Raw genomic sequence first — 27,653 nt, 5'->3', positions numbered from 1 at the left:
ATTGAAGCTTTTTATTCAATAAAAACGCGACCCCTTTCTTCCTATGCATAAAAGGTGTACCCACAACCTCCCCCACCCATCCCATATTAAGTTTAGCTAGTTCTACCTCCTTTAGGTGAGTCTCTTGTAGTAAGACTATATCAGGTTTGTGTCTTTTAAGTTGAGATAGTATCTTTTTCCATTTTGGGGTGTTGTAATGCCTCCTACATACAAAAATAAATTCTATTGTGGGTAATTACTAGTTCTCAAGTGACAGGAGGAGCAAGTCACAGGGCCCCTTTATTAAAGGGATATGAAACCCACAATTTTTCTTTCATGATTCAGATAGAGCTTGCAGTTTTAAACAACTTTCTAATTTACTTCTAGTATACATTTTCTTTATTCTTTTTGTATCTTTTGTTGAAAAGCATGGATGTAAGCTTAGGAGCTGGCTCATTTCCGGAGCACTATATGGCAGCAGTGGTGTGAGAATGTTATCCATTTGCAAGAGCACTAGATGGCAGCACTATTTCCTGCCATCTAATGCTCCAGATGCCCTACCTAGGTATCTATGCAACATAGAATATAGCGGAAACAAAACAAATGTAATAATATTAGTAAGTTGGATATTGAATCAGGAAAGATAATTTTTTGGGGTTTCATATCCATTTAAGCTGCAGATACAGTTTCTGGGCCTCAGTGAGTCAAGCTTGCCGCAACTGAGGCTGAAACGCCAGTTTTGTAGCTGCGAGGTTAAAGGGTAGTAAAGTCAAAATTAAATTTGCATGATTCAGATATAGCATGTCATTTTAAGACACTTTTAAATTCACTTCTATTTTCAAATGTGCTTAGTTTCTCTTACTTGGTGTATTCAGTCCACGAATTCATCCTTACTTGTGGGATATTCTCAATCCCTACAGGAAGTGGCAAAGAGAGCACACAGCAAAGCTGTCCATATAGCTCCCCTCAGGCTCCGCCCCCCCCAGTCATTCTCTTTGCCGCTCTAACAAGTAGCATCTCCACGGGAGGGTAAAGTTTGTGGTGTTAGATTTGTAGTTTTTATTTTAAAATAGTGCCGTTTTGTACTATTTACTCTGAGGCAGAAAGTGCTGAAGATTTCTGCTGAGAGCAAAAAGATTTTAGCATGTTGTAACTAAAATCCATTGCTGTTCCCACACAGGATTGTTGAGTACCGGAGAACTTCAGTTGGGGGGAACAGTTTGCAGGCTTAACTGCTTAAGGTATGCTCAGACATTTTATTTCTAAGACCTGGTAATGCTAGAAGACTGACAGAAATCCCCATGAGGGAAGGTAAGCCATTTTCTGAAACGCAGTATAGAAGGATGGCTTCGGTTAAGGGCTTAAATACTGGTAGACACTGTGATGGGCTAAATCGATTATTTTATTAATGGACTCTTATATTTATTAAGTGTTTGAAACGTTGTAAACACTTTTTGGGGTTTTTATTTCGCCTGGCATATTATCAGACGCCTAGTCGAGACTCAGGAAGGCCCCATAACTCTGGACTGAAGAGGGAGGGGGCCTCATTTTCGCGCCTCAGTTGCGCAGTTGATTTTCAAGACAGCTCATGCAGCTTCATGTGTAGAGTCCTGAGAGTGCAGGAGGACATCAAGGAGGCTTATATTTCTGCTACAAATAACCCTAAGGGAAGGTAGGGCCGCAGCAAAGACTGTGGCACCGTGCTGTAGTCTGTTAAACCGGTAGTTTACTGCAATTTGCTCCGGTTTGGTCAATAAGGGGTTAATTGATTTGAAAGTTTGTGTGCAATCATTTCAAAGCATTAGGATCATGTGGTGAAATTTTCATAAAGATTGGATGTTTTTTAGTGATTTGGAAAAAAAGTGTGTGCTTTTTATTATTTAAAGACACAGTAACGTTTTTTCAAAAAGTGATTTTTTTTTTTCTGTATTGTAGTGCTGTATAACTCTGTAAAACATGTCTGAGACTTCAGATAGACCTTGTTCTTTATGTTTAAAAGCCATGGCGGTACCCCCATTGCATTTATGTGTCAAGTGTGCTAAAACATCTAAGCATTTTAAAGACCATCCAGTGACAATTAAAAATGTAGCCCAAGATGATTCTTTAACAGAGGGTAATGAGGATAGTCCTTCTTCCTCTCCCCATGTGTCGACACCAGTTACGCCCACGCAAGCAATGCCTAGTACCTCTAGCGCATTGGCCCCTATTACTTTACAACAATTAGCAGCAGTAATGTATAATTCTCTTGCAGCATTTTTATCTAAATTGCCAGTTTTTCCAAGAAAGCGTGATAGCTCAGTTTTAAATACAGAGGATGAGCAATCAGACGCTTTGGATAATTTATCTGTAGTACCCTTACAAAACTCAGAAGTACCAGTGAGGGAAGGTCTGTCTGAGGGAGAAATTTCTGATACAGGAAAAGTTTCTCAGGCAGATTCAGATTCTTTTTTGTAGTCTGCTTTCTAACAGTAGATTCCGTTTGTCATGTATTAGCCCCGGGGAGCATGTTTTTCTCCCCTCACACTGTTTGTTTTCTGTTTCACTCATTTGCGTTGTAACATTGCAAGCCGTTTCAAATAAACCTTTTTGTTGCAACTCATTCTCACCTGTGCTCCTCAATCACTTTCACAGATTCAGATTCCTTAGCGTTTAAATTTAAGCTGGAACACCTCCGTGTACTGCTTAAGGAGGTTTTAGCTACGCTGGATGATTGTGACCCCATGGTGGTCCCAGAAAATTTGTGTAAGATGGACCGGTTTTTAGAGGTCCCTGTTTACACTGAGGCATTTCCGATCCCAAAGAGGGTGGCGGATATTGTGACTAGGGAGTGGGAGAGACCAGGTGTACCCTCTGTTCCCCCCCTGTCTTTAAGAAAATGTTCCCCATCAACGACCCCAGGCGGGACGAGTGGCAGACGGTCCCTAAGGTAGAGGGGGCTGTTTCAACTCTTGCTAAGCGTACAACTATACCAATAGAGGACAGTTGTGCTTTCAAAGATCCTATGGATAAAAAATTGGAAGGATTGCTGAAGAAAATTTTTGTTCAGCAATGTTTTCTACTTCAACCAATTGCCTGCATAATTCCTGTAACTACTGCAGCGGCTTTTTGGTTCGAGGCCCTGGAGGAGTCGCTCCAGAGGGAGACTTCATACGATGAGGTCATGGATAGAATTCATGCTCTAAAGCTGGCTAATTCTTTTATCACTGATGCCGCTTTCCAGTTAGCTAAACTAGCGGCGAAAAACTCAGGTTTTCCATCATGGCGCGAAGAGCACTTTGGCTCAAATCCTGGTCGGCGGATGTGTCGTCCAAAACAAAACTGTTAAATATTCCCTTCAAGGGGAAGACTCTTTTCGGCCCAGAGCTGAAAGAAATTATTTCAGATATCACTTGAGGCAAGGGTCATGCCCTTCCATAAGATAGGCCGTTTAAGGACAAAAACAAGGCTAATTTGCGGACCTGCTGCAACCTCTGCTGTCGCAAAGCAAGATAACGCTTCCCAGCCCAAAGCAACCTGGAAACCCTTGCAGGGCTGGAATAAGGGTAAACAGGCCAAGAAGCCTGCTCCTGCTACCAAGACAGCATGAAGGGGTAGCCCCCGATCCGGTACCGGATCTCGTAGGGGGCAGACTTTCTCTCTTTGCTTGGGCAAGAGACGTTCCGGATCCCTGGGCATTAGAAATAGTTGCTCAGGGGTACCTTCTAGAATTCAAGGATTCTCCCCCAAGGGGAAGGTTCCACAGTTCTCATTTGTCTTCAGACCAAACAAAGAAACAGGCGTTCTTACGCTGTGTAGAAGATCTCCTAAAAATGGGAGTAATACACCCAGTTCCAATTGCAGAACAAGGACTGGGCTTTTACTCAAACCTGTTCGTAGTTCCCAAAAAGGAGGGAACTTTCAGGCCAATCCTGGATCTAAAGATTCTAAACAAATTCCTCAGAGTTCCCTCTTTCAAGATGGAAACCATTCGGACAATCTTGCCGATGATCCAGGAAGGTCAATATATGACTACCGTAGATCTAAAGGATGCGTACCTACATATTCCTATCCACAAAGATCACCATCAGTTCCAAAGGTTCGCCTTTCTGGACAAACATTACCAGTTCGTGGCCCTTCCTTTCGGGTTGGCCACCGCTCCCAGAATTTTCACAAAGGTGCTAGGGTCCCTTCTGGCGGTACTAAGACCGCGGGGCATTGCAGTAGCACCTTACCTAGACGACATATTAATACAGGCGTCTTTCCACAGAGCCAGGGCTCATACGGACATTGTTCTGGCCTTTCTAAGGTCTCACGGGTGGAAGGTGAACGTAGAAAAGAGTTCTCTGTCCCCGCTTACAAGGTTTCCCTTCCTGGGAACACTAATAGACTCGGTAGAAATCAAAATCTTTCTGACAGAGGTCAGGAAGTCCAAACTGTTGAACACCTGCCGAGTTCTTAATTCCATTCCTCGGCCTTCTGTGGCTCAGTGCATGGAGGTAATTGGTTTAATGGTGGCGGCAATGGACGTAGTCCCTTTTGCCCGAATTCATCTCAGACCACTGCAACTGTGCATGCTCAAGCAGTGGAATGGGGATTACGCAGATTTATCTCCTCAAATACAAATGGACCAGAAAACCAGAGGCTCTCTTCTCTGGTGGTTGTCTCAAGATCACCTGTCTCAGGGAATGAGTTTCCGCAGACCGGAGTGGATCATTGTCACGACCGATGTCTGTTAGGCTGGGCTGCGGTCTGGAACTCCCTGAAGGCTCAGGGTCTATGGTCTCGGGAAGAATCTCTTCTCCCGATTAAACATTTTGGAGCAGAGAGCGATATTCAACACGCTCCAAGCATGGCCTCAACTAGCGGAGTCCAAATTCATCAGATTTCAGTCGGACAACATCACGACTGTAGCGTACATCAATCATCAGGGAGGAACAAAGAGTTCCCTGGCGATGAAGGAAGTAACCAAGATCATCAAATGGGCGGAGGATCACTCTTGCCATCTATCTGCAATTCACATCCCAGGAGTAGACAACTGGGATGCGGATTATCTGAGTCATCAGACTTTCCGGGGGAGTGGGAACTCCACCCGGAGGTCTTTGCTCAGCTAACCCAGCTATGGGGCATTCCAGAATTGGATCTGATGGCGTCCTGTCAGAACACCAAACTTCCCCTTTACGGATCCAGATCCAGGGATCCCAAGGCAGCATTGATAGATGCTTTAATAGCGCCTTGGTCATTCAGTCTAGCTTATGTCTTTCCACCGTTTCCTCTTCTCCCTCGGCTGAATAGCGCCTGCGTGGCCACGCAGGACTTGGTATGCAGACCTAGTGGACATGTCATCGGTCCCACCATGGAAACTGCCATCGAGGCAGGATCTTCTAATTCAAGGTCCTTTTCAAGCATCCAAATCTAGTTTCTCTGCAACTGACTGCTTGGAGATTGAACGCTTAATCCTAGCTAAGTGTGGTTTTTCTGAATCAGTTAGACACTCTGATACAGGCCAGAAAGCCTGTCACCAGGAAAATTTACCATAAGATATGGCGGAAATATCTTGGTTGGTGTGAATCCAAGGGTTACTCGTGGAGTAAGGTTAGGATTCCAAGGATACTGGCTTTTCTCCAAGAAGGATTGGAGAAAGGTCTGTCAACTAGTTCCTTAAAAGGACAGATATCTGCTCTGTCTATTCTGTTACATAAGCGCCTGGCAGCTATACCAGACGTTCAGGCGTTTGCGCAGGCCCTAGTTAGAATCAAGCCTGTTTACAAGCCTGTGGCTCCTCCTTGGAGTCTAAATTTAGTACTTTTAGTTCTTCAAGGGGTTCCGTTTGAACCTTTACATTCCATAGATATTAAGTTATTATCTTGGAAAGTTTTGTTTTTAGTAGCCATTTCTTCTGCTCGAAGAGTTTCTGAATTGTCTGCTTTGCAGTGTGATTCACCCTATCTGGTGTTCCATGCAGATAAGGTTGTTTTGCGTACCAGACCTGGTTTTCTTCCAAAAGTGGTTTCTAATAAGAATATTAACCAGGAAATTATTGTTCCTTCTTTGTGTCCTAATCCAGTTTCTAGGAAGGAACGACTTTTACACAATCTTGACGTGGTTCGTGCTTTAAAATTCTATTTAAAAGCGACTAAAGATTTCAGGCAAACATCATCCTTGTTTGTCGTCTACTCTGGTAAGAGGAGAGGTCAGAAAGCGACTGCTACCTCTTTCCTTTTGGCTGAAAAGCATCATCCGATTGGCTTATGAGACTGCTGCACAGCAGCCTCCAGAACGAATTACAGCTCATTCCACCAGAGCTGTGGCTTCCACATGGGCTTTTAAGAATGAGGCTTCTGTTGAACAGATTTGTAAGGCAGCGACTTGGTCTTCACTGCATACATTCGCCAAATTTTACAAATTCGATACTTTTGCTTCTTCGGAGGCTATTTTTGGGAGAAAGGTTTTGCAAGCAGTGGTGCCTTCCGTTTAGGTTACCTGACTTGTTCCCTCCATTCATCCGTGTCCTATTGCTTTGGTATTGGTATCCCACAAGTAAGGATGAATCCGTGGACTGAATACACCAAGTAAGAGAAAACAGAATTTATGCTTGCCTGATAAATTACTTTCTCTTACGGTGTATTCAGTCCACGGCCCGCCCTGACATTTAAGTCAGGTTCAAATTTAATTTAAAATAACTACAGTCACCACTGCACCCTATGGTTCTCCTTTTTCTCCTAACCGTCGGTCGAATGACTGGGGGGGCGGAGCCTGAGGGGAGCTATATGGACAGCTTTGCTGTGTGCTCTCTTTGCCACTTCCTGTAGGGATTGAGAATATCCCACAAGTAAGGATGAATCCGTGGACTGAATACACCGTAAGAGAGAGAAATTTATCAGGTAAGCATAAACTCTGTTTGTTTTTCTTAGTATCCCTTGTTAAAAAATGAATACTCGCATATCATACGCTAGTGGGAGCTGCTGCTAATTGGTGCCTGCACACATTTGTCTCTTGTGATTGGATAACTAGATATTTTCAGCTTACTGTCAGTAGTGCAGTTCTGTCCCTTCACCAATGGATAACACGAGAGTGAAGAAAATTTGATAATAGGATTAAGTTGGAAAGTATTTTTAAAATTGTATGTTCTATCTGAATCATAAAATAAAATGTTGGGGTTTACTATCCCTTTAAGACCAAGCTACTTAACCTCTATCACCTAAAGTGTCTCAGACTTAAGTAAACGTAAAGTTTAATGAGGAAGTGCCCTGTTTTTAAAAATACTGTTAAAACGGGTGCACTTTCAGTCATTAAACTTTACATTTAAAGTGCCATAAAACATGTTGAGATCTGTGCATATCCTAAAAGGGCTAATTAAGTAAAAAATTGTTTAAAAATTCCTGGCAAGTATTTTTACATTTTTTTTTTTTTTTATTTTTATTTTTTTTTTGTCTTCAAAAATAAGCAAAATTGCTTACAAAGCCATGGTGTCTGGAGAAGCCTGATCCACCCTCCTTATCAGTGTTTAGCATCAGAAACACGGGAATTGTATCTTATCTGAGTTCACAGCAGCTAATTTGCTTCGAGGCATGCTCCAGCAGATAAGTGTTGGTCTTGCATTCTACTACATCAATGGTGGATATAGATGCAGCCATAAAAGGAATTGTGTTGGGAGTTCAAGTTGTACAATTTGGAAACTTTAAAGAAAGGGTTAATGGTGAGGCACTGCAGTATAAATTTGCAGGTAAAGTAATTAAAGTACATGATATGTTTATATTTTTTTTTTGTCTCTATCCCAACTTGTTTTATGTCCCTTTTTTTAAGTGTGTTTTTTTTTATATATCTATCTATCCTATTTCTTTATAAAAGCAGATTGGTGATCCTCTGCCCGCAGCTCCTGCTGCTGTACTAAGCATATCAATAGCAAATCTGTCTTTCTCCCATCGTTGCGTGGCCTCACAAGCTGGACGCCTTGGGGTGTACGCAATCATTGGAGGGCTGTGTGAGGAAGATCGCCGGTCGCTTAAATGTAAAGTTAAATGAATAAAATTGACCCTGTTTTTAAGAGTATTTTTAAAAACCGGGCACTTTCTCATTAAACTTTACCTTCACTTTAAATCATCCAACTCTACATTCACTTCAAATCATCCCGATGATTGACCACTCGTGCGAGAGCAGGAGGCCACTTTGCACAAGCAGCAGCTAGTGCAATAATAAATGCAGACAGCAAATGCTACTCACTCGCTGCAAAGCCGGGCAAACTATAATGAACCTTGTCTGCCGGCAAATGATAAATGGGGGGCCATATTCTCAACAAGTCAGAGAACCTCTCTGCTAGTCAAGCATCAGCAGAATTATTGTGACCCAACTTCAAGAAGATCATAGTATTAATACAGCAGGTCTAAATAGTATGATTAGCAACTCAATGTGTAATTTTCTACATGAGAGCTAGACATTAAAGAAATGTAACATTGAATTCGAAATGCACATTAGTGCAATTCAAATCCACTTAGATTTATTTGTTAAGAAGAAAATACAAATTTCTTGTATGTTGTCTTTGATCAAAGCTAAAGCACTAAGCCTTTTGGAAATACTGCTGTGTGAGAGCATAATATATCAACATTTAATTTGAGGGCTTCCTGGTTTTTAAACATCTTCTAATCATAACATCCAGGCATCACAAAGGGTATAAACAACCATGGTTTGATAATCTTTGTTTTGGCACAAGCATTTAATCGGTGATTGACCCTCATTTAATTTATCCTTGCTTAAAGTGAAGGTAAAGTTTTCTTAACTAGCTATTGTATATATGTACCTTTTACTAAGTCAAAACCAGTCGCTAGGTTTGTTTTGTCAAAAAATATATTTATTTCGGTATAAATTTAACTATATTTGTCATACCGTTCCCTGCAGAATCTCCTCCCATCCTCCATTTCCTGGATTTTGATACTGTGACGTATAGAGCGGTCCCACCCGCTCTATACGTGTCTAGTTTGCTCGTGCACATCGAGCATGGAGTAACTGCGCATGCGCTTAAGTTTTGCCCATAGATCTTTGCGCATGTGTTAATCGCGGGTGTCTGTCTCTACTGCAGCGCTTGTATTAGTATATGGGAATTTTATAGTGCGCATGCGCTAAACGTGGGCGCGCGAGCTTGACAAATGCGCAGTGGAAGATGTCACGCATGCGCATAAAGACCCATGTTATTATGACGTGAATTGACGGCCGCCTAACGGCCAAAGAATAAATTGGACGACAGAACAACGTGATCGTTGTTTATAAAAAAAAAACAGTTCTACGGGTTGATTTTCGGAAAGCCGAATACAGGATAATAAATTAAGATATCTCTGGTAATATAAATCTTTCAAAAATTTGATGAATGAAAGTTATATTTATTTGGTTTATTATCTGTTATTAATTAGAATAGAGCTTGTCACTTTACCTTCACTTTAAGCATAGATTATGAAATTATGTGACTGTCGTGAAGAAAAAAGTTGGACATAATCCGGTAACCTGCTTGCCTAACCTAGGTAACTCGGTTTTTTCACCTGATGTAATAAGGAATGACTGCAACCAGCTTTTCATCCCTATATCTCATTATTTGTAGATGCAGGAAACTCCAGTTTGATATTTTTTGTTTTTCTCCCAGTGACCCACTATATGTATTTTGGCATTGTACTTAAAGCAGGGCTTGACAAGCCTAGGAGCCCCTGGCTCCTAACTTTTTGGGTTATACTCCATATATCTATATACAAATATCACTGTCTGGCTCCTAAAAGTTCCTAAAATTATGCCTGGCTCCTAAATATTCCTACTGGCTCCTAATTTTTAAACAGATTTGTCAAGCACTGACTTACAGGGACATAGAACCAAACATTTTTCTTTCATGATTGAGTTAGAGCATGCAATTTAACAACTTTCTAATGAACATTTTATACTTTATTGCATAATTCTCATTGGTGTACAGTGTACAGTAAACCATAAGGTAGGCATTGTTTCCTAAATATTTTGCAAACATTTTTGTTCCATATTTCACAGCAGTTTACCTTCCCAAAATGGAATATTCTATACTTTTTGTTCTATAAAAAATACTATATGAAAACTGTAAAAAAAAAAATGCATGTAATACACTAATATAAAGAAGAATATGCACAGATACTGATATAAAAACTAAGTATAAAACCTTTTAAAAACTTACTTAGAAACTCCCAGTTTAGCACTATTGATAAGGTTAGGCTGGAACGCCCATTGGAAGGGGCTGGGAAAAACAAAGATGCACACAACTTAGAACTGAAGCTGGAAATATTTCCTTGCTTAGTCCCTCCTTACTCCCAGGGTACAAACTCTGCACACTATGCCTTTCACAAAGGTAAAATCTCCTGTAGCATATTAGTCTGACCCTGCCAAATGACAGTCCAGCGCCAAAATACCAGGCAAATCTCCTTTGAACAAGGGAGAACAAACAAACCACAAATGTACGTTTCGGCCTCTATGGCCTCCTTGCACACATGCCTTAGACCAGTGATTTTTAACCTTTTTTTTGCCGTGGCACACTTTTTTACATTAAAAAATCCTGTGGCACACCACCATCCCAAAATTTTAAAAAAATCACACATTGTAGCCTAATACAGCATATATATATACACATACACACAAACACACACATACTGTATGTATTGTGCTGTTATGTCATGCCTCCTACAAACTACCCCTGCACTGGGAGTAAAAAACAAGCAAAGTTTAAAAAATATGTCACACTGTTGTCAGTCTGCCGTGGCACACCTGAGGATCTCTCACGGCACACTAGTGTGCCACGGCACACTGGTTGAAAAACACTGCCTTAGACGGATGCAACTGCACCTCACTGACGAGGCCCATAGAGGCCGAAACGTACGTCTGGGGTTTGTTGGTTTTAACCTTGTTCAAAGGAGATTTGCCTGTTGTTTCGGCGCTGGACTGTCATTTGGCGGGGTCAGACTGATATGCTACAGGAAATTTTACCTTTGTAAAAGGCATAGTGTGCATAAAGAGTTTGTACCCTTGGAGTAAGGAGGGACTAAGCAAGGAAGTATTTCCAGCTTCAGTTCTAAGCCTAGTTGAGTGCATATCTCAGTTTTTTGTTTTTTTTAAGGGGCTGGGAAAGCAAGAAGAGTAGATACTCCCCCCCCCCCCCCCCCGCGCAAATGAAAAGGCCCATTACACAACCAGGAGTCTGAAAACATCAGTACACATCTAAAACTTTGGGGCTTGGTTAGGAGTCTGAAAATCAGCACAATGTTGTTGTTTTTTTTTTTTTTGTTTTGTTTAACCTTTTAACGCCGTTATGCCGTTCTATTCCGTCCTATTTACACTGGGCTTTAAAGCCGTTATGACGGAATAGAACGTCATATCAAACGGCTGTCCTGAAGCCTTCTGCGCTTCAAGGACTTGATCGCGGTCTGAAGGGCGTTCCTAGGGTTGTAGGGACGCCCCCCAGATGCGATCCAATAATTGAAATCTCACGATCGTATGCACGATCGCGTAGTTTCAATTTGTCTACATCGGAACAGGTGTTCCGATGTAGACACTTTAACCCTGTCACGAAAGGGTTAAAAAGTGAAACTATACATTTTTACAAAAACACTCCCCAGATGGGCTGTGTAAATGGGTCATCTAGAAACCATTTATGCAAAGAAAAATCTAGTGTACAGTGTCCCTTTAATGCTATATATTTCTAATTTTTTTTTAACATTACTAGTTTTAAAACTTTAGATTTTGCAGACGTGACCTAAGCCATATAACCTGTCCAAACTCGGTCATACCAACAAAAATATACTTGCACCAAAAATGTATACAGAATTTTCCAAAATGTTACATATTTGTACACTCACCCAGTTCTCCAATCTATATGGATACTTGTAAAAAATTTTTTAGCTCATAGAAACAAGGATCTCTGAGCCATGACCTAAAATACTAAATAAAAATTAGATTAGCAGTTGCTGCCAGGGGATCATTGTTGGGACAAACACTTGACAAAAGGACATTACATTCTTTATTTGGATGGTGGGAACCCCCCCCCCCCTTTTTATTAAATGAGGGTCTCTATTTCTATGATGAAGATTTCAGTGACCATAGGGTTGCCTTGCATAATGGGGTGTGTGGCACTTGCACTGGTTTGGACAGTCACCTTACAGCAATATGGACAATACGCCACTTTTGAAGGAGCATAGTTACTGCTTTCAAATAAAAGGTGTTATGTTTCCTTTTCTGTTGTAAGGGGCAACATAGGAGATTCATTACTCTGAGTTTATTCTATATACATATAAAAGTGATAACCTTCATTTGAAAAAGGTTTCATTTGTGCAGTTATAAAACATACATTGGGTTGCTAGCATCTTTTTGCATTTTATTATTGTGCTCGTCTTGCTTGCATATAACTGCTTAGGCAGAACATGTTGTGATCTGAGATGTTGTTGCAGAAAATGCAGCATGTCTGCAGAAAGAACCGGATTCATGCAGGAATGGTTAGCGCTTTCTCCTTTGCAACACTTTTATTTTTTTTTTTAACAGTGCTGTGGCTGCACAGTGGAGCCAGAGTGACTAGCGGTTTTGAAGTGAAATTTGGCGCAGCGTATTGATTGGGATTTTTCAGCCTAGCCTTTCACAGTCTGCAAAGCTGTGACTGCTGAATATGACGTTCTTGTGAGCAATGCACCTTTTTTAATTACTACATTTTTAAATTTATAATTTTGTATTGTTAGACCAAGAGCAAAGGAAACCAATATTTAAAAGGCATTTTGAAAACTTAACTTTTTTTTTTTTCTCCACAGTTGCAGAAATTTTTATTAAAAAATCTCATCCCAGAAAGTGAAGAAAAGTTCTGCATTTGTGCATATAACTATATTTAAAGTGAAGGTAACTTTCATGAGTGAGTGCCCTGTTTTTAAAAATACTATTAAAAACAGGGACACTTTCATAAAAATTTTAATTTCAGCGGTTTTGTTAAAATACCTTTTTCTTCTTGCAAGCGGCGATTCCCCCGCCCGCATGTCGTCTCTTCTAACGTCAGCAATGAAGAATCTGGCTTCCTCCAATTACCGCGTGGCGTCAGGCAATGTTTGCTCTGAGGGGGAAAGCTGTGATTGGAGGAAACCTTAAGTTTGCTGCTGAAAGGTAAACTTTCACGAATGAAAGTGCCCCTGTTTTTAATATTTTTAAAAACTGGGCACTCATTCACTTTAACTCATACCAATAGGTTTAACATATAGTCGGCGCCATAGCAGCAATGCAGTACTGGGAGCTAGACAAAAACATATAGTGAGCCAATCACAAGAGGCATATGTGCATAGCCACCTATTACCAGCTAGCTCACACTAGTACGTTACTGTTGAGCTTTTTTAGGCATGCTTTTCAACAAACAATACCAGATAACTAAATTGAAAAGTCTCTTAAAATTTCATGCTTCATCTGGATTGCTGAATTTTAAATATGACTTTCTTTTAAAAGGGAAACTCATTTGAAAAACAGTATTTCTCGCTTTCATTTGAGGGTTTTTGTGTGAGTGGGGTGTATGCTGTATTTAGCGGATAGGAGCGGTTTTGGAGCCATGCCTCATTAAAGGGACAGTATTCACTCATTTTCATATAACTGCATGTAATAGACACTACTATAAAGAACAAGATGCCCAGATACTGATCTAAAAATCCATGATAAAACGGTTTAAAGCCTTACTTGGAAACTCTGTTTAGCTATGTTGAAAAGTTAGTTGGAAACCGATTGCAAGTCGGAAATAAGACACTCCCCCTTCTTTTGCATATGAAAAGACCCTTTACACAAACAGGAGCAAGCGGGAGAAGGTAGCCGACAGTATTCAAATAAAACTTTGGGGCTTGGTTAGGAGTCTGAAAAGCTGAGCAATCTTATTTAGAAATAAGCAAAACTATACATTTAAAAAAACAACAACTTCTTTATGGGCTATATAAATAGATCTACAAAACATATATGCAAAGAAAAATATGTATAATGTCCCTTTTAAGTTGATACAATTTTTTTTTTTTATTGCAATCACCTACTAATTACTGTGTTAAAGGGACAGTATACCCAATTTTATATAACTGCAATAGACACACCTATAAAGAAGAATATGCACAGATACTGATCTAAAAATCATGTATAAAACCTTTTAAAACTTACTTAGAAGCTCCCAGTTTCGTAGGGTTGATGAGATTAGGCTGGGACATCCATTGAAAGGGTCTGGGAAACCAAGAAGAGCAGACTCTTCCCCCCCCCCCCCCTTCCCTGCAAATGAAAAGACAGATTAGAATAACAAAAGGAGCCAGCAGAGTCTGTAAATGCATGTGTACATCTGATACTGTTGGGGCTTGGTTAAGAGTCTGAAAATCAGCACAATCTTATTTAAAATAAATAAGCAAAACTATATTTTCTTCATAAATGGAAAGAGTGCACAGCTGCATTCATTACTTTTGGGAATTCAGAATCTGGCCACCAGGAGGAGGCAGACACCCCAGCCAAAGGCTTAAATACTCCTCCCAGTCCCCTCATCCCCCAGTCGTTCTTTGCCTTTCGTTCCAGGAGAAGTGTCAGACGTTTTTGATAGTCTCTTATGGAGGGTAGTACTCTTCAGCATGGGACTAGAGTTTGAAGTAGTCCTGTCAGCCTCTCAGTGAGAGCATGGGTGAAAGTTAGAGTCCGGAGATGCAGGGAGAGTCTTTCTGCGAAACCATCCCTACTCATATTAACAGTTCAACAAGCAATCAGCGTTGACCAGTTTTGCTGCCTGCTTTTTTCTCAAGTCCATTGCAGAAGCGACGCTACTATCTGTCTCACTTGAAGGGCCGTGTTCCTGTTCCACGGCGTAGATTCCGGTAAGATCGTTTCATTTTCATTTCATCATGGATGTATTGTAATTGCAACTTTTTATCCGAGAGGGGATAACTTTAACGTAGGGTCTCAGTGAGACTCCTTTTTGTATCTAGGAATCAAGGGTTATTGAACAGGGGGGTTTATAATCATGTTTATGTGATTCTCTCTGCTACTGTTTAGTGTTGCTTCGGCTCATGGCTATTTTGGAACATAACGACCTATCTCTAGTGACGTGGCCTTTACGGTCGAGCTCGCTTTTGCATGTACTGCACAGTTTACCTTGTGACTCCATTTCCGCATTCCTGACCGTGTGGCGACGGAGATATCCTGGTCCGCTGGTGTCAGGTTCTCTGGAGATGGTGAGTGCCCCATCCATTAGGGGTGTAAGGTGCCGTTTAGATTATTCTTATTGGTCCAATTTTTTTGATCAGTGTCCCAGTTATGGAGGATTCTGATTTTGTGGAGAACGATGTCTGATTCAGACTCTACTTCTTGCGAATCAGTTATGTTCTGAATGCCGTTTTTAGAGTGCTCTCGGGATCGGGGAATCAGGTGCCCACTGAGCCATCCACCTCTGGGGATTCTATTTCCCACGAGACGAGTTCCCTACCACCAACTCTTACTACACATGCAGGTAACCCAAATGCTACTTAGCCTTCTATGGAGTGTGGCCTGTTCCCTCCGGAGGTTACGTCATGGTTCTGCATAGCCATATCTTTTTCGCTGGAGCATCTGCACCTCACCTCCCCGGGAGTGTGCTTACAATATTGTCTGTGTTCCGTTAACTGGGGCTCATCAGACGTGGGATCGCCTGATCCAGTTTAGCCCTCCGGGGGAGCGACTGTCCCTGAGGCCTTGGGGGGGGGGTCAACCTTCGAGGCTGGTGTTTAATTTTGCCCCGGCGGAGGTATGTTGCGCCTTTCATTAGACGGGCGCGCCTTCGTGTTCTACTACTAAGGCACGTTTTTGGCGCTGCTGGATCCCAGTCTTAATTGGTTTGGGGATCTCAGTCTTAATCTTCGACTGGCTTGCATGCATAGACGTAAAGCGATGACGTAATCTTCTTAGTATTTATTTGTGTATCCTGTTCCAGTTCTGAGCTTGGAAGTCTCGGACCCCTGTTGGGCTGGTTCTGCGGGGCTGTTCGTTCTTCCTGGATGATAACCTACAGGTTGCCTTATCTTTTAGCTTCATTTGGTAAGGATGATTTTTACTTTGTCTAAAGCTCAGGTTGTGGTGTGATGTTTCCTTCGGGAACTTTCTTCTCTGGAGTTGATACTCATGATTTTGTGGTCGCACTGTTTACAAAAGTCTGTCTGACTTTTATCCCTCCATCTCTGGGGAGACTCTATGTGGCTTTGACAGGGCTGGGGCCCTTGGTTTCAGGCTGGTCCTGACTGGGTACAAATCCTTCTGTCTTTGAGGCCTAGTTCAGACACGTGGCGCCTTTTTATGTCCGGTTGGTCCGATGAGGGCGTCTAGTTATCACAATATGATTTTGTGTTTCCTTGTTTTATTTTACAAGCTTCAACTAGAGTCTGTGGTTGCTTAGGGGCATAGTGAATTGGTTCAGTCCTCATTTGCCTTTCAATCTAGTGGGCCGGGACTCAATTGAGATCCGCTGCAACCTGCTCAGTCGTTTCCGCTTTTTCCTGGAACTAGTGTTCCTTCCCATTGTAGGTTGAAGGCATGGAGGATTTAGGTCCTTCATACCGCCGTTCTTACGGTTTTGCCTTTCATGATCTCTTTGGAAGTGTCCTTTTAGGACTTTTTCCTTTTTAGAGGTTCTCTTCCTTTGGGTCAAGACTTTCTGGACTTCGTCCGTTTTTTTTTTTTTTTTTTTTTTTTTTTTCCCGGCGGTTTTAGCAGATTTCAATAGTAAATGAAGGCCATGAGGCTCTGTCTTCCTTTGGGAGTTAGTCATCTCCATATCATGGGCGATAGAAGGTGTCTCCTTGTTCCTAGCTTTTTGCTTAGGGGATGTTTTTCTTCCTGGGTTCGGGATGCTTTGCATTCTTCTCCCTTGGGTGTGGTCCTCTGGAATGTTAATCTGAAAGGATTATGGAGACTAACCTTTCTTCTACTCCTTCGGGTGACTCTGTTCTTGTTCGCATTTCCCTTAGTGTTGCCCTTGGGGCCTTTGGGCTCTAGAGAAATTGCGTGACTTTGTCCCGGCCTAGCACTTTGTTGGGGGGGGGGGGGGGGGGGAAAGAGTGTTGACCTCCAGCTAAGGGTGTTCTCTTCCCTTTGGGCTGGGAATTATGAGTGAGTCCTGTACCGGTTCTCATCCCCTGTGAGGTCTGATTGGTTCAGTCGGGGTATCTTGTGTTCCCTGGGGGGGGTGTTAATTCTAGGACGATTCTTGGTCCAGGGTTCTTGTCTTGGATCCTTCTTGGATGTCTGAAGATTTATAATCCTATGGACTGGTTCGGGACGACCCAGTTGTTTTTTTTTTTTTTTTTTAGGACCCTATGTTACGACATAGGGACTAGCTCATTGGGCTTGAAGGCCAGAGTTCACATCTACCTTTGGGTACTGGTTATCAACTTTAAGGCCTGTCTTGTCCTTCGGACGGAGTGTGCTGCTCCTCCTTCATGGGGAGTTTTTTCTCTGTTGGGTCAACAGTGGTGTCTGGATGATTATTATTTTTTTTTTTTTTATTTTTTTTTTTTTATTCGGTCCGTCTTTTGATCATACTATGGCTTCATGTCTTGTGGATATGTACGCTGTTCTTATCTGTGCCTGTCCCTTTTGAGGGGATAGTTTGTCTTCCTTATGAGCTGGGGTTCCTCGCTCTGGAGGGTTTTTGTCCTGCCCTGTGTGTAGGAGGTTGGATCAGGTGGCTTATTTCTGTAAGAGGCAGCATCTGCTGCTCTGTGGACTCTGTTCCCCCTGTTGGAATTTGATCTCTCTACGTAGAGACTATCTAAGAGAGCTGTGACAGGTCTTCCTACGAATCTATTTTTCTTTTCTCTGTTCCAGGTCCCAGGGGGTTCTCCTTCGGAGTGCGTATTTAAGTTTCAGAGTCATTTTTAGATGACTGCAGCGGGCAGTGTTTTTACTTCAGGTGTTGTTCGTCAGACCTATCTGAGCTTGCTGAATGATGGTTTGTTTCAGAATATTTCGGTACTTTTTAGAGTGCGGTTGCACTGTGTTGGGGGAAGATCCTCTGTTTCAGACTCCCGGCCTTATCCCGTGGTTTCTGTTTTTCTGGGGTCTGGGCGTTGCCTCCCCTTGTTTCTATGAGACTGATGGGTCTCTGTTGGTCTGGAGTTCCTTATGCTAGCTGGACAGCTAGCTCAGCATACTAATGTACTGTGGTTACTCTGCACTGTAGCAAACAGAGGGTTGCAAGTCGATCCCCGACTAGGTCTACTCAGCCTTCCTTTTTTCGAGGTTGATATGATGAGCAGTGCCTTGAGTCCCTTAAGGGGGGATTAGCCGTGCTTTACAAGTACATTCATGTTTTCTCTGTGTCTTTCCTTCTCTGTGGAAGATTACGGTAGCTTTCTCCCTATCTTTAGTAAGGGGTATGTTGTTTGGAGACCGACTGCTGGGCAATGGGCTGTTGACTCAGTCGAGTCTAGTTCCTGCGGTCTCTAGCAAGGCTTGTGGACTATCTGCTGGTCAGTGTCCTTGGGGTTTTCCCTCTTTCTCAAAGTTCTCGGCTTTGGACGAATCAGGATTTTGTTGGGTAGGTGTTATCAGGCCTGGTGCCCTCAGAATGGGTCGCCTCTTGTACCCTCCAGTTTTTGCATTCAGTGTCCTCTATAGCTTGGGTATTGTTTCTGCAAAAGTAATGAATGCAGATGTGGACTCTTTCCATTTATGAAGTAAAACATAAATGATGCTTACCTGATAACTTTCTTTTCTTCAGATGGAAAGAGTCCAAAGCTCCCCGCCCATGATTTTTATGCGGGGTGGCTGTTAATTTTTGTTCTGGCAACTTTTCACCTGAGATTCTTCTACTGTTCTTGTTCCTCGGCAGAATGACTGGGGGATGAGGGGGGTGGGAGGAGTATTTAAGCCTTTGACTGGGGTGTCTTTGCCTCCTCTTGGTGGCCAGGTTCTGAATTCCCAAAAGTAATGAATGCAGCTGTTGACTCTTTCCATCTGAAGAAAAGAAAATGATCAGGTAAGCATAATTTGTGTTTTTGTTACAAAAGATGGGCAATATAAATGGATCATCGTCAAAACATTTATGCAATTAAAAAATCTTGTGTACAGTGTCCCTTTATGAGAACTCTTATTTGAAAGGAAAAAAAATGCTTCTAATAATGCATTGCAGATATTGGCGTGCAGCTTGTACTTTTTGTATAAAGTAATTACATCATAAAAATATTTTCTAGTTTTTCATGCTGGAAAATATTAGTGTGCAGCTTTGTGTTTTACACAAATTTTAACAATCGGTGTAGAGGTGACAGAGGATTGTTGCATTCACTGCTTAATTGGTGTAACTTTTGGAGTACTGACCTTGTATTGTGAATTTCTCTTGTTAAGTGTATCCAGTCCACGGATCATCCATTACTTGTGGGATATTCTCCTTCCCAACAGGAAGTTGCAAGAGGATCACCCACAGCAGAGCTGCTATATAGCTCCTCCCCTCACTGCCATACCCAGTCATTCTCTTGCAACTCTCAACTAAGATGGAGGTCGTAAGAGGACTGTGGTGTTTTATACTTAGTTTATTTCTTCAATCAAAAGTTTATTTTTAAATGGTACCGGAGTGTACTGTTTATCTCAGGCAGTATTTAGAAGAAGAATCTGCCTGCGTTTTCTATGATCTTAGCAGAAATTACTAAGATCCTTTGCTGTTATCACATATTCTGAGGAGTGAGGTAACTTCAGAGGGGGAATAGCGTGCAGGTTTTCCTGCAATAAGGTATGTGCAGTTAAAATATTTTTCTAGGGATGGAATTTGCTAGAAAATGCTGCTGATACCGAAGTAATGTAAGTAAAGCCTTAAATGCAGTGATAGCGACTGGTATCAGGCTTATTAATAGAGATGCATACTCTTATAAAAGTGTATTTTAAAACGTTTGCTGGCATGTTTAATAGTTTTTTATATATGTTTGGTGATAAAACTTATTGGGGCCTAGTTTTTTCCACATGGCTGGCTTGAATTTTGCCTAGAAACAGTTCCCTGAGGCTTCCCACTGTTGTAATATGAGTGGGAGGGGCCTATTTTAGCGTTTTTTTGCACAGCAAAAATTACACACACAGACATCTAGCTTCTTCCTGCATGATCCAGGACTTCTCTGAAGGGCTCAAAAGGCTTCAAAAGTCGTATTGAGGGAGGTAAAAAGCCACAGTAGAGCTGTGGCAGTTGTTGTGACTGTTTAAAAAAAAACGTTTTTGTCATTTGTTATTCCGTTTTTGGTATTAAGGGGTTAATCATCCATGTGCAATGCTCTGCTAACTTATTACATACACTGTAAAAATTTCGTTAGTGTAACTGCATTTTTTCACTGTTATTTCAAAATTTGGGAAAATTTGTGTTTTTTATATTGCTTGTAAACTTGTTTTAAAGTGTTTTCCAAGCTTGCTAGTCTCATTGCTAGTCTGTTTAAACATGTCTGACACAGAGGAACCTACTTGTTCATTATGTTTGAAAGCCATGGTGGAGCCCCATAGGAGAATGTGTACTAAATGTATTGATTTCACCTTAAACCGTAAAGATCAGTCTTTATCTATAAAAGAATTATCACCAGAGGGTTCTGTCGAGGGGGAAGTTATGCCAACTAACTCTACCCACGTGTCAGACCCTTCGCCTCCCGCTCAGGGGACGCACGCTAATATGGCGCCAATTACATCAGGGACGCCCATAGCGATTACCTTGCAGGACATGGCTGCAATCATGAATAATACCCTGTCAGAGGTATTATCTAAATTGCCTGAATTAAGAGGCAAGCGCGATAGCTCTGGGGTTAGGAGAGATACAGAGCGCGCAAATGCTGTTAGAGCCATGTCTGATACTGCGTCACAATATGCGGAACATGAGGACGGAGAGCTTCAGTCTGTGGGTGACATCTCTGACTCGGGGAAACCTGATTCAGAGATTTCTAATTTTAAATTTAAGCTCGAGAACCTCCGTGTATTGCTTGGGGAGGTATTAGCTGCTCTGAATGACTGTAACACGGTTGCAATTCCAGAGAAATTGTGTAGGCTGGATAGATACTATGCGGTGCCGGTGTGTACTGACTTTTTTCCTATACCTAAAAGGCTTACAGAAATTATTAGCATGGAGTGGGATAGACCTGGTGTGCCCTTTTCCCCACCTCCTATATTTAGAAAAATGTTTCCAATAGATGCCACTACACAGGACTTATGGCAGATGGTCCCTAAGATGGAGGGAGCAGTTTCTACTTTAGCAAAGCGTACCACTATCCCGGTTGAGGACAGTTGTGCTTTTTCAGATCCAATGGATAAAAAATTGGAGGGTTACCCTAAGAAAATGTTCATTCAACAAGGTTTTATTTTACAGCCCCTTGCATGCATTGCGCCTGTCACTGCTGCGGCGGCATTCTGGTTTGAGGCCCTGGAAGAGGCCATCCAGACAGCTCCATTGAATGAAATTATTGACAAGCTTAGAACGCTTAAGCTAGCTAACTCATTTGTTTCTGATGCCATTGTTCATTTGACTAAACTAACGGCTAAGAATTCCGGATTCGCCATCCAGGCGCGTAGGGCGCTATGGCTTAAATCCTGGTCAGCTGACGTGACTTCAAAGTCTAAATTACTCAACATTCCTTTCAAGGGGCAGACCTTATTCGGCCTGGCTTGAAGGAAATTATTGCTGACATTACTGGAGGCAAGGGTCATACCCTTCCTCAGGACAGGGCCAAATCAAAGGCCAAACAGTCTAATTTTCGTGCCTTTCGAAATTTCAAGGCAGGAGCAGCATCAACTTCCTCCGCTTCAAAACAAGAGGGAACTGTTGCTCATTCCAGACAGGCCTGGAAACCTAACCAGTCCTGGAACAAGGGCAAGCAGGCCAGGAAGCCTGCTGCTGCCCCCAAGACAGCATGAAGGAACGGCCCCCTATCCGGAAACGGATCTAGTGGGGGGCAGACTTTCTCTCTTCGCCCAGGCGTGGGCAAGAGATGTTCAGGATCCCTGGGCGTTGGAAATCATATCTCAGGGATATCTTCTGGACTTCAAAGCTTCTCCTCCACAAGGGAGATTTCATCTTTCAAGGTTATCAGCAAACCAGATAAAGAAAGAGGCATTCCTAAGCTGTGTGCAAGACCTCCTAGTAATGGGAGTGATCCATCCAGTTCCGCGGACGGAACAAGGACAGGGATTTTATTCAAATCTGTTTGTGGTTCCCAAGAAAGAGGGAACCTTCAGACCAATCTTGGATCTAAAGATCTTAAACAAATTCCTCAGAGTTCCATCATTCAAAATGGAAACTATTCGGACCATCCTACCCATGATCCAAGAGGGTCAGTACATGACCACAGTGGACTTAAAGGATGCCTACCTTCACATACCGATTCACAAAGATCATCAGTTCCTACGGTTTGCCTTTCTAGACGGGCATTACCAATTTGTAGCTCTTCCCTTCGGGTTGGCCACTGCCCCGAGATTTTTTTACAAAGGTTCTGGGCTCACTTCTGGCGGTTCTAAGACTGCGAGGCATAGCGATGGCTCCGTATCTAGACGACATCCTGATACAGGCGTCAAGCTATCAAATTGCCAAGTCTCATACAGAGATAGTTCTGGCATTTCTGAGGTCGCATGGGTGGAAAGTGAACTTGGAAAAGAGTTCTCTATCACCACTCACAAGAGTCTCCTTCCTAGGGACTCTTATAGATTCTGTAGAGATGAAAATTTACCTGACTGAGTCCAGGTTATCAAAACTTCTAAATGCTTGCCGTGTCCTTCATTCCATTCCACGCCCGTCAGTGGCTCAGTGCATGGAAGTAATCGACTTAATGGTAGCGGCAATGGACATAGTGCCATTTGCGCGCCTGCATCTCAGACAGCTGCAATTATGCATGCTAAATCGGTGGAATGGGCATTACTCAGATTTGTCCCCTCTACTAAATCTTTATCAAGAGACCAGAGATTCTCTTCTCTGGTGGCTTTCTCGGGTCCATCTGTCCAAGGGTATGACCTTTCGCAGGCCAGATTGGACGATTGTAACAACAGATGCCAGCCTTCTAGGTTGGGGCGCAGTCTGGAACTCCCTGAAGGCTCAGGGATCGTGGACTTAGGAGGAGAAACTCCTCCCAATAAATATTCTGGAGTTAAGAGCAATATTCAATGCTCTTCTAGCTTGGCCTCAGTTAGCAACACTGAGGTTCATCAGATTTCAGTCGGACAACATCATGACTGTGGCTTACATCAGCCATCAAGGGGGAACCAGGAGTTCCCTAGTGATGTTAGAAGTCTCAAAGATAATTCGCTGGGCAGAGTTTCACTCTTGCCACCTGTCAGCGATCCACATCCCAGGCGTAGAGAACTGGGAGGCGGATTTTCTAAGTCGTCAGACTTTTCATCCGGGGGAGTGGGAACTCCATCCGGAGGTGTTTGCTCAACTGGTCCATCGTTGGGGCAAACCAGAACTGGATCTCATGGCGTCTCGCCAGAACGCCAAGCTTCCTTGTTACGGATCCAGGTCCAGGGACCCGGTAGCAACGCTTATAGATGCTCTAGCAGCTCCTTTGTTCTTCAACCTGGCCTATGCGTTTCCTCTGCTCCCTCGACTGATTGCCAAAATCAAACAGGAGAGAGCATCTGTGATTCTGATTGCGCCTGCGTGGCCACGCAGGACCTGGTATGCAGACCTAGTGGACATGTCATCTCTTCCACCATGGACTCTGCCTCTGAGGCAGGACCTTCTAATACAAGGACCTTTCAATCATCCAAATCTAATTTCTCTGAGACTGACTGCATGGAGATTGAACGTTTGATTCTATCAAGGCGTGGCTTCTCCGAGTCAGTCATTGATACCTTAATACAGGCTCGGAAGCCTGTCACCAGGAAAATCTACCATAAGATATGGCGTAAATATCTTTATTGGTGTGAATCCAAGAGTTACTCATGGAGTAAGGTTAGGATTCCTAGGATATTGTCCTTTCTCCAAGAGGGTTTGGACAAAGGCTTATCAGCTAGTTCTTTAAAAGGACAGATCTCTGCTCTGTCCTTTTGCACAAGCGTCTGGCAGAAGTTCCAGGCATTTTGTCAGGCTTTGGTTAGGATTAAGCCTGTGTTTAAAACTGTTGCTCCCCCGTGGAGCTTAAACTTGGTTCTTAAAGTTCTTCAGGGAGTTCCGTTTTGAACCCCTTCATTCATTGATATTAAACTTTTATCTTGGAAAGTTCTGTTTTTGATGGCTATTTCCTCGGCTCGAAGGGTCTCTGAGTTATCTGCCTTACATTGTGATTCTCCTTATCTGATTTTTCATTCAGACAAGGTAGTTCTGCGTACCAAACCTGGGTTTTTACCTAAGGTGGTTTCTAACAGGAATATCAATCAAGAGATTGTTGTTCCATCATTGTGTCCTAATCCTTCTTCAAAGAAGGAACGTCTTTTGCATAATCTGGACGTAGTCCGTGCCTTGAAGTTTTACTTACAGGCTACTAAAGATTTTCGTCAAACATCTGCCCTGTTTGTCGTTTACTCTGGACAGAGGAGAGGTCAAAAAGCTTCGGCAACCTCTCTCTCCTTTTGGCTTCTGAGCATAATACGCTTAGCCTATGAGACTGCTGGACAGCAGCCCCCTGAAAGGATTACAGCTCATTCTACTAGAGCTGTGGCTTCCACCTGGGCCTTTAAAAATGAGGCCTCTGTTGAACAGATTTGCAAGGATGCGACTTGGTCTTCGCTTCACACCTTTTCAAAATTTTACAAATTTGACACTTTTGCTTCTTCGGAGGCTGTTTTTGGAGACAGGTTCTACAGGCAGTGGTTCCTTCCGTTTAAGTTCCTGACTTGTCCCTCCCATCATCCGTGTACTTTAGCTTTGGTATTGGTATCCCACAAGTAATGGATGATCCGTGGACTGGATACACATTACAAGAGAACACAATTTATGCTTACCTGATAAATTTATTTCTCTTGTAGTGTATCCAGTCCACGGCCCGCCCTGTCCTTTTAAGGCAGGTCTAAATTTTAATTAAACTACAGTCACCACTGCACCCTATGGTTTCTCCTTTCTCGTCTTGTTTCGGTCGAATGACTGGATATGGCAGTGAGGGGAGGAGCTATATAGCAGCTCTGCTGTGGGTGATCCTCTTGCAACTTCCTGTTGGGAAGGAGAATATCCCACAAGTAATGGATGATCCGTGGACTGGATACACTACAAGAGAAATTTATCAGGTAAGCATAAATTATGTTTTTATATTTAAAGTATATATCAATAATTAAACATAACATTTAAAAAAATGTTTATATATAATTTTTAAAAAGCTTTTAAAAATACAATTTTTGTTAAAGGGACATGAAACCTCTATATTTCATGTTTCAGATAAAGCATGTGATGTTAAATAACGTTCCAACTTCTATTATGAACTTTTCTTCATTTTCTTGATATCCTTTGTTGAAAAACTAGTTAGGCTAAGCTCATGAGTGTGTACGTGTCTGCAACGCTATGTGGCAGCAGTTTTGCAAGAATGTTTTACATTTGGAAGGGCACTAGGTGGCAGGACTTTTTCCTGCCATGTAGTGCTTCAGACGTGCACACTAGGGCCCCCGATTCTAAAACAATCCCTGGGCTGTTGAGATGCTTGCCAGCCCTTCTATTTCCCTGGTGGAATGATATAAAGTCACTTTTTTTTTAACCTGAAAACAGGGTGTCTCACTAAGGAGAGTATACTGCATTTTCGTATGGGAAGGAGATGCATACATTACAAAAGTGCGCAATAAAAAGCGTTCTTTTAAAATCTTACAAAACTAATAATTGAATCATTTACATTCAAATATGCTGGAAAAACATTGTATTAAGGAGCATTGCAGTTCATAACGATATTGTTTACCAATAATCGTATTTTATAAAAAAACAACGTAACGTTTGTAGCTGAAATACACAGGAATAAATCATTAATAAATGCTAGATAGAATGATGCAATAAAAAGATTAGTCTGGGAATAACATGTAGATGTGTTGTTTTTTTTTTTTGTTTTTTTTTTTTAAAGTTTCATTAGCTGTTTAACCCTTTAAGGATACAGCTTTCAGTTTGGTCAATTGTTTTATGACGGAAAAATTCCGTCATATGTCCTTAAGAGGTTAAATAAGTGTAAAGTTTTAGTGTTTATAAAGTAATGTGGGCTGCCATGTTGTAACTTAGGTTACTGTCTCTGCTGTGGCCAATTAGGGACTTCAGTTTCTAACAGGAACTGAAAAGCTCACAATTTCAGAATGGAATTCCCAGAAAAGGCGAGAAAATAATGAAAGTATATTGCACAGTTTTTAGTATAACAGGCTGAACATGGGAGTTCCATGGGTGTATATGAAATTTTCTCTCAAATCCCATTGTAATTTTATAAACCTTTTCGCTCTAAAGTTCTCACTTTTTTTTTTTTTTTTCTTGCAAGCTGAAAAATTAGAACACTAATTATTCTGAAAGGATAATTATTCTGAAAGGAAAACCTATGCATACAAAAATTACAGCAAATTTAAGGTAAAGTGCACTTAGCAACCGATAAGCAGGTGCTACCCAGGTACTGAACCAAAAATAGGCCAACTCCTATGCTTACATTCCTGCTTTTCCAAATAAAGATAGCAAGAGAACGAAGAAACATAATAAGAGTAAATAAGCAAGTTGCTTAAAATTGCATGCTCTATATGAATTTTGAAAGAAAAAAAATGGGTTTTGTATCCCTTTAATGATTTTGACTAAACATTATTTTGTATATGTAAAATTATGGTCTACTTTAGGATTTTCTGTTATCTTAAATCCTCTTCTTCTTCTTTTTTTTTTTCTCTAGATATAACTGTTCAAAATGGGGGCATTTTTGGACAAACCAAAAACTGAAAAACACAATGCTCATGGGTCAGGAAATGGTCTACATTATGGACTCAGCAGCATGCAGGGCTGGAGAGTAGAGATGGAAGATGCTCACACTGCTGTGCTTGGTATACCTCATGGCTTGGAAGACTGGTCCTTTTTTGCTGTTTATGATGGCCATGCTGGATCTCGCGTTGCAAATTACTGTTCATCACATTTGTTAGAACACATAACTGATAATGAAGATTTCAAAGCAACAGAAACACAGGGATCTACACCAGAGCCTTCTATAGAAAATGTTAAAAGTGGCATTAGAACTGGGTTTCTAAAAATTGATGAATATATGCGCAACTTTTCTGACCTAAGGAATGGCATGGACAGAAGTGGCTCTACTGCCGTGGCAGTTCTTATTGCACCCACTCATGTGTATTTCATCAACTGTGGGGATTCTCGTGCTGTATTGTATAGGAATGGACAGGTTTGCTTTTCAACACAAGATCACAAACCTTGTAATCCAAGAGAAAAGGAGAGGATCCAGAATGCGGGGGGCAGCGTTATGATACAACGTGTTAATGGATCATTAGCCGTTTCTAGAGCCTTAGGGGACTATGATTATAAATGTGTTGATGGCAAAGGCCCTACTGAACAACTTGTTTCTCCAGAGCCTGAGGTGTATGAAATATTACGAGCAGATGAAGATGAATTTATAATATTGGCTTGCGATGGCGTTTGGGATGTCATGACAAATGAGGAGTTGTGTGACTTTGTGAAGTCTAGACTTGAGCTAACGGATGACTTGGAAAAAGTGTGCAATTCTGTAGTTGACACCTGTTTACACAAGGTAAGTGAAACTAAAATAGGTATAATCTTATTGAAACCTGCTATCAAACTTGAGGAAAAT

The 27,653-nt window shown here is 41.8% G+C and overlaps 1 protein-coding gene across 6 annotated transcripts in view; it reads left to right on the top strand.

Annotated features, from left to right (window-relative positions):
- PPM1B (protein phosphatase, Mg2+/Mn2+ dependent 1B) overlaps nt 1–27,653 on the top strand; it is a 103,861-nt gene that overhangs the window by 9,356 nt on the left and 66,852 nt on the right. For 5 of the 6 annotated variants that reach the window (XM_053712277.1, XM_053712275.1, XM_053712274.1 and 2 more), the window contains exon 2: nt 26,733–27,593. In XM_053712277.1, the coding sequence (XP_053568252.1) occupies nt 26,748–27,593 (846 nt within the window). In that variant the 5' untranslated portion in view covers nt 26,733–26,747. Of the gene's footprint in view, nt 1–7,451; nt 7,682–26,732; nt 27,594–27,653 lie in introns of those variants that run through there. The other variant, XM_053712276.1, reaches the window with a different exon arrangement.

The sequence above is a fragment of the Bombina bombina genome, chromosome 4, assembly GCF_027579735.1.
Source record: "Bombina bombina isolate aBomBom1 chromosome 4, aBomBom1.pri, whole genome shotgun sequence".
NCBI lineage: Eukaryota > Metazoa > Chordata > Amphibia > Anura > Bombinatoridae > Bombina > Bombina bombina.
Note: the sequence above shows the minus strand (reverse complement) of the source record. Positions and strands in the feature narration are given on the sequence as shown.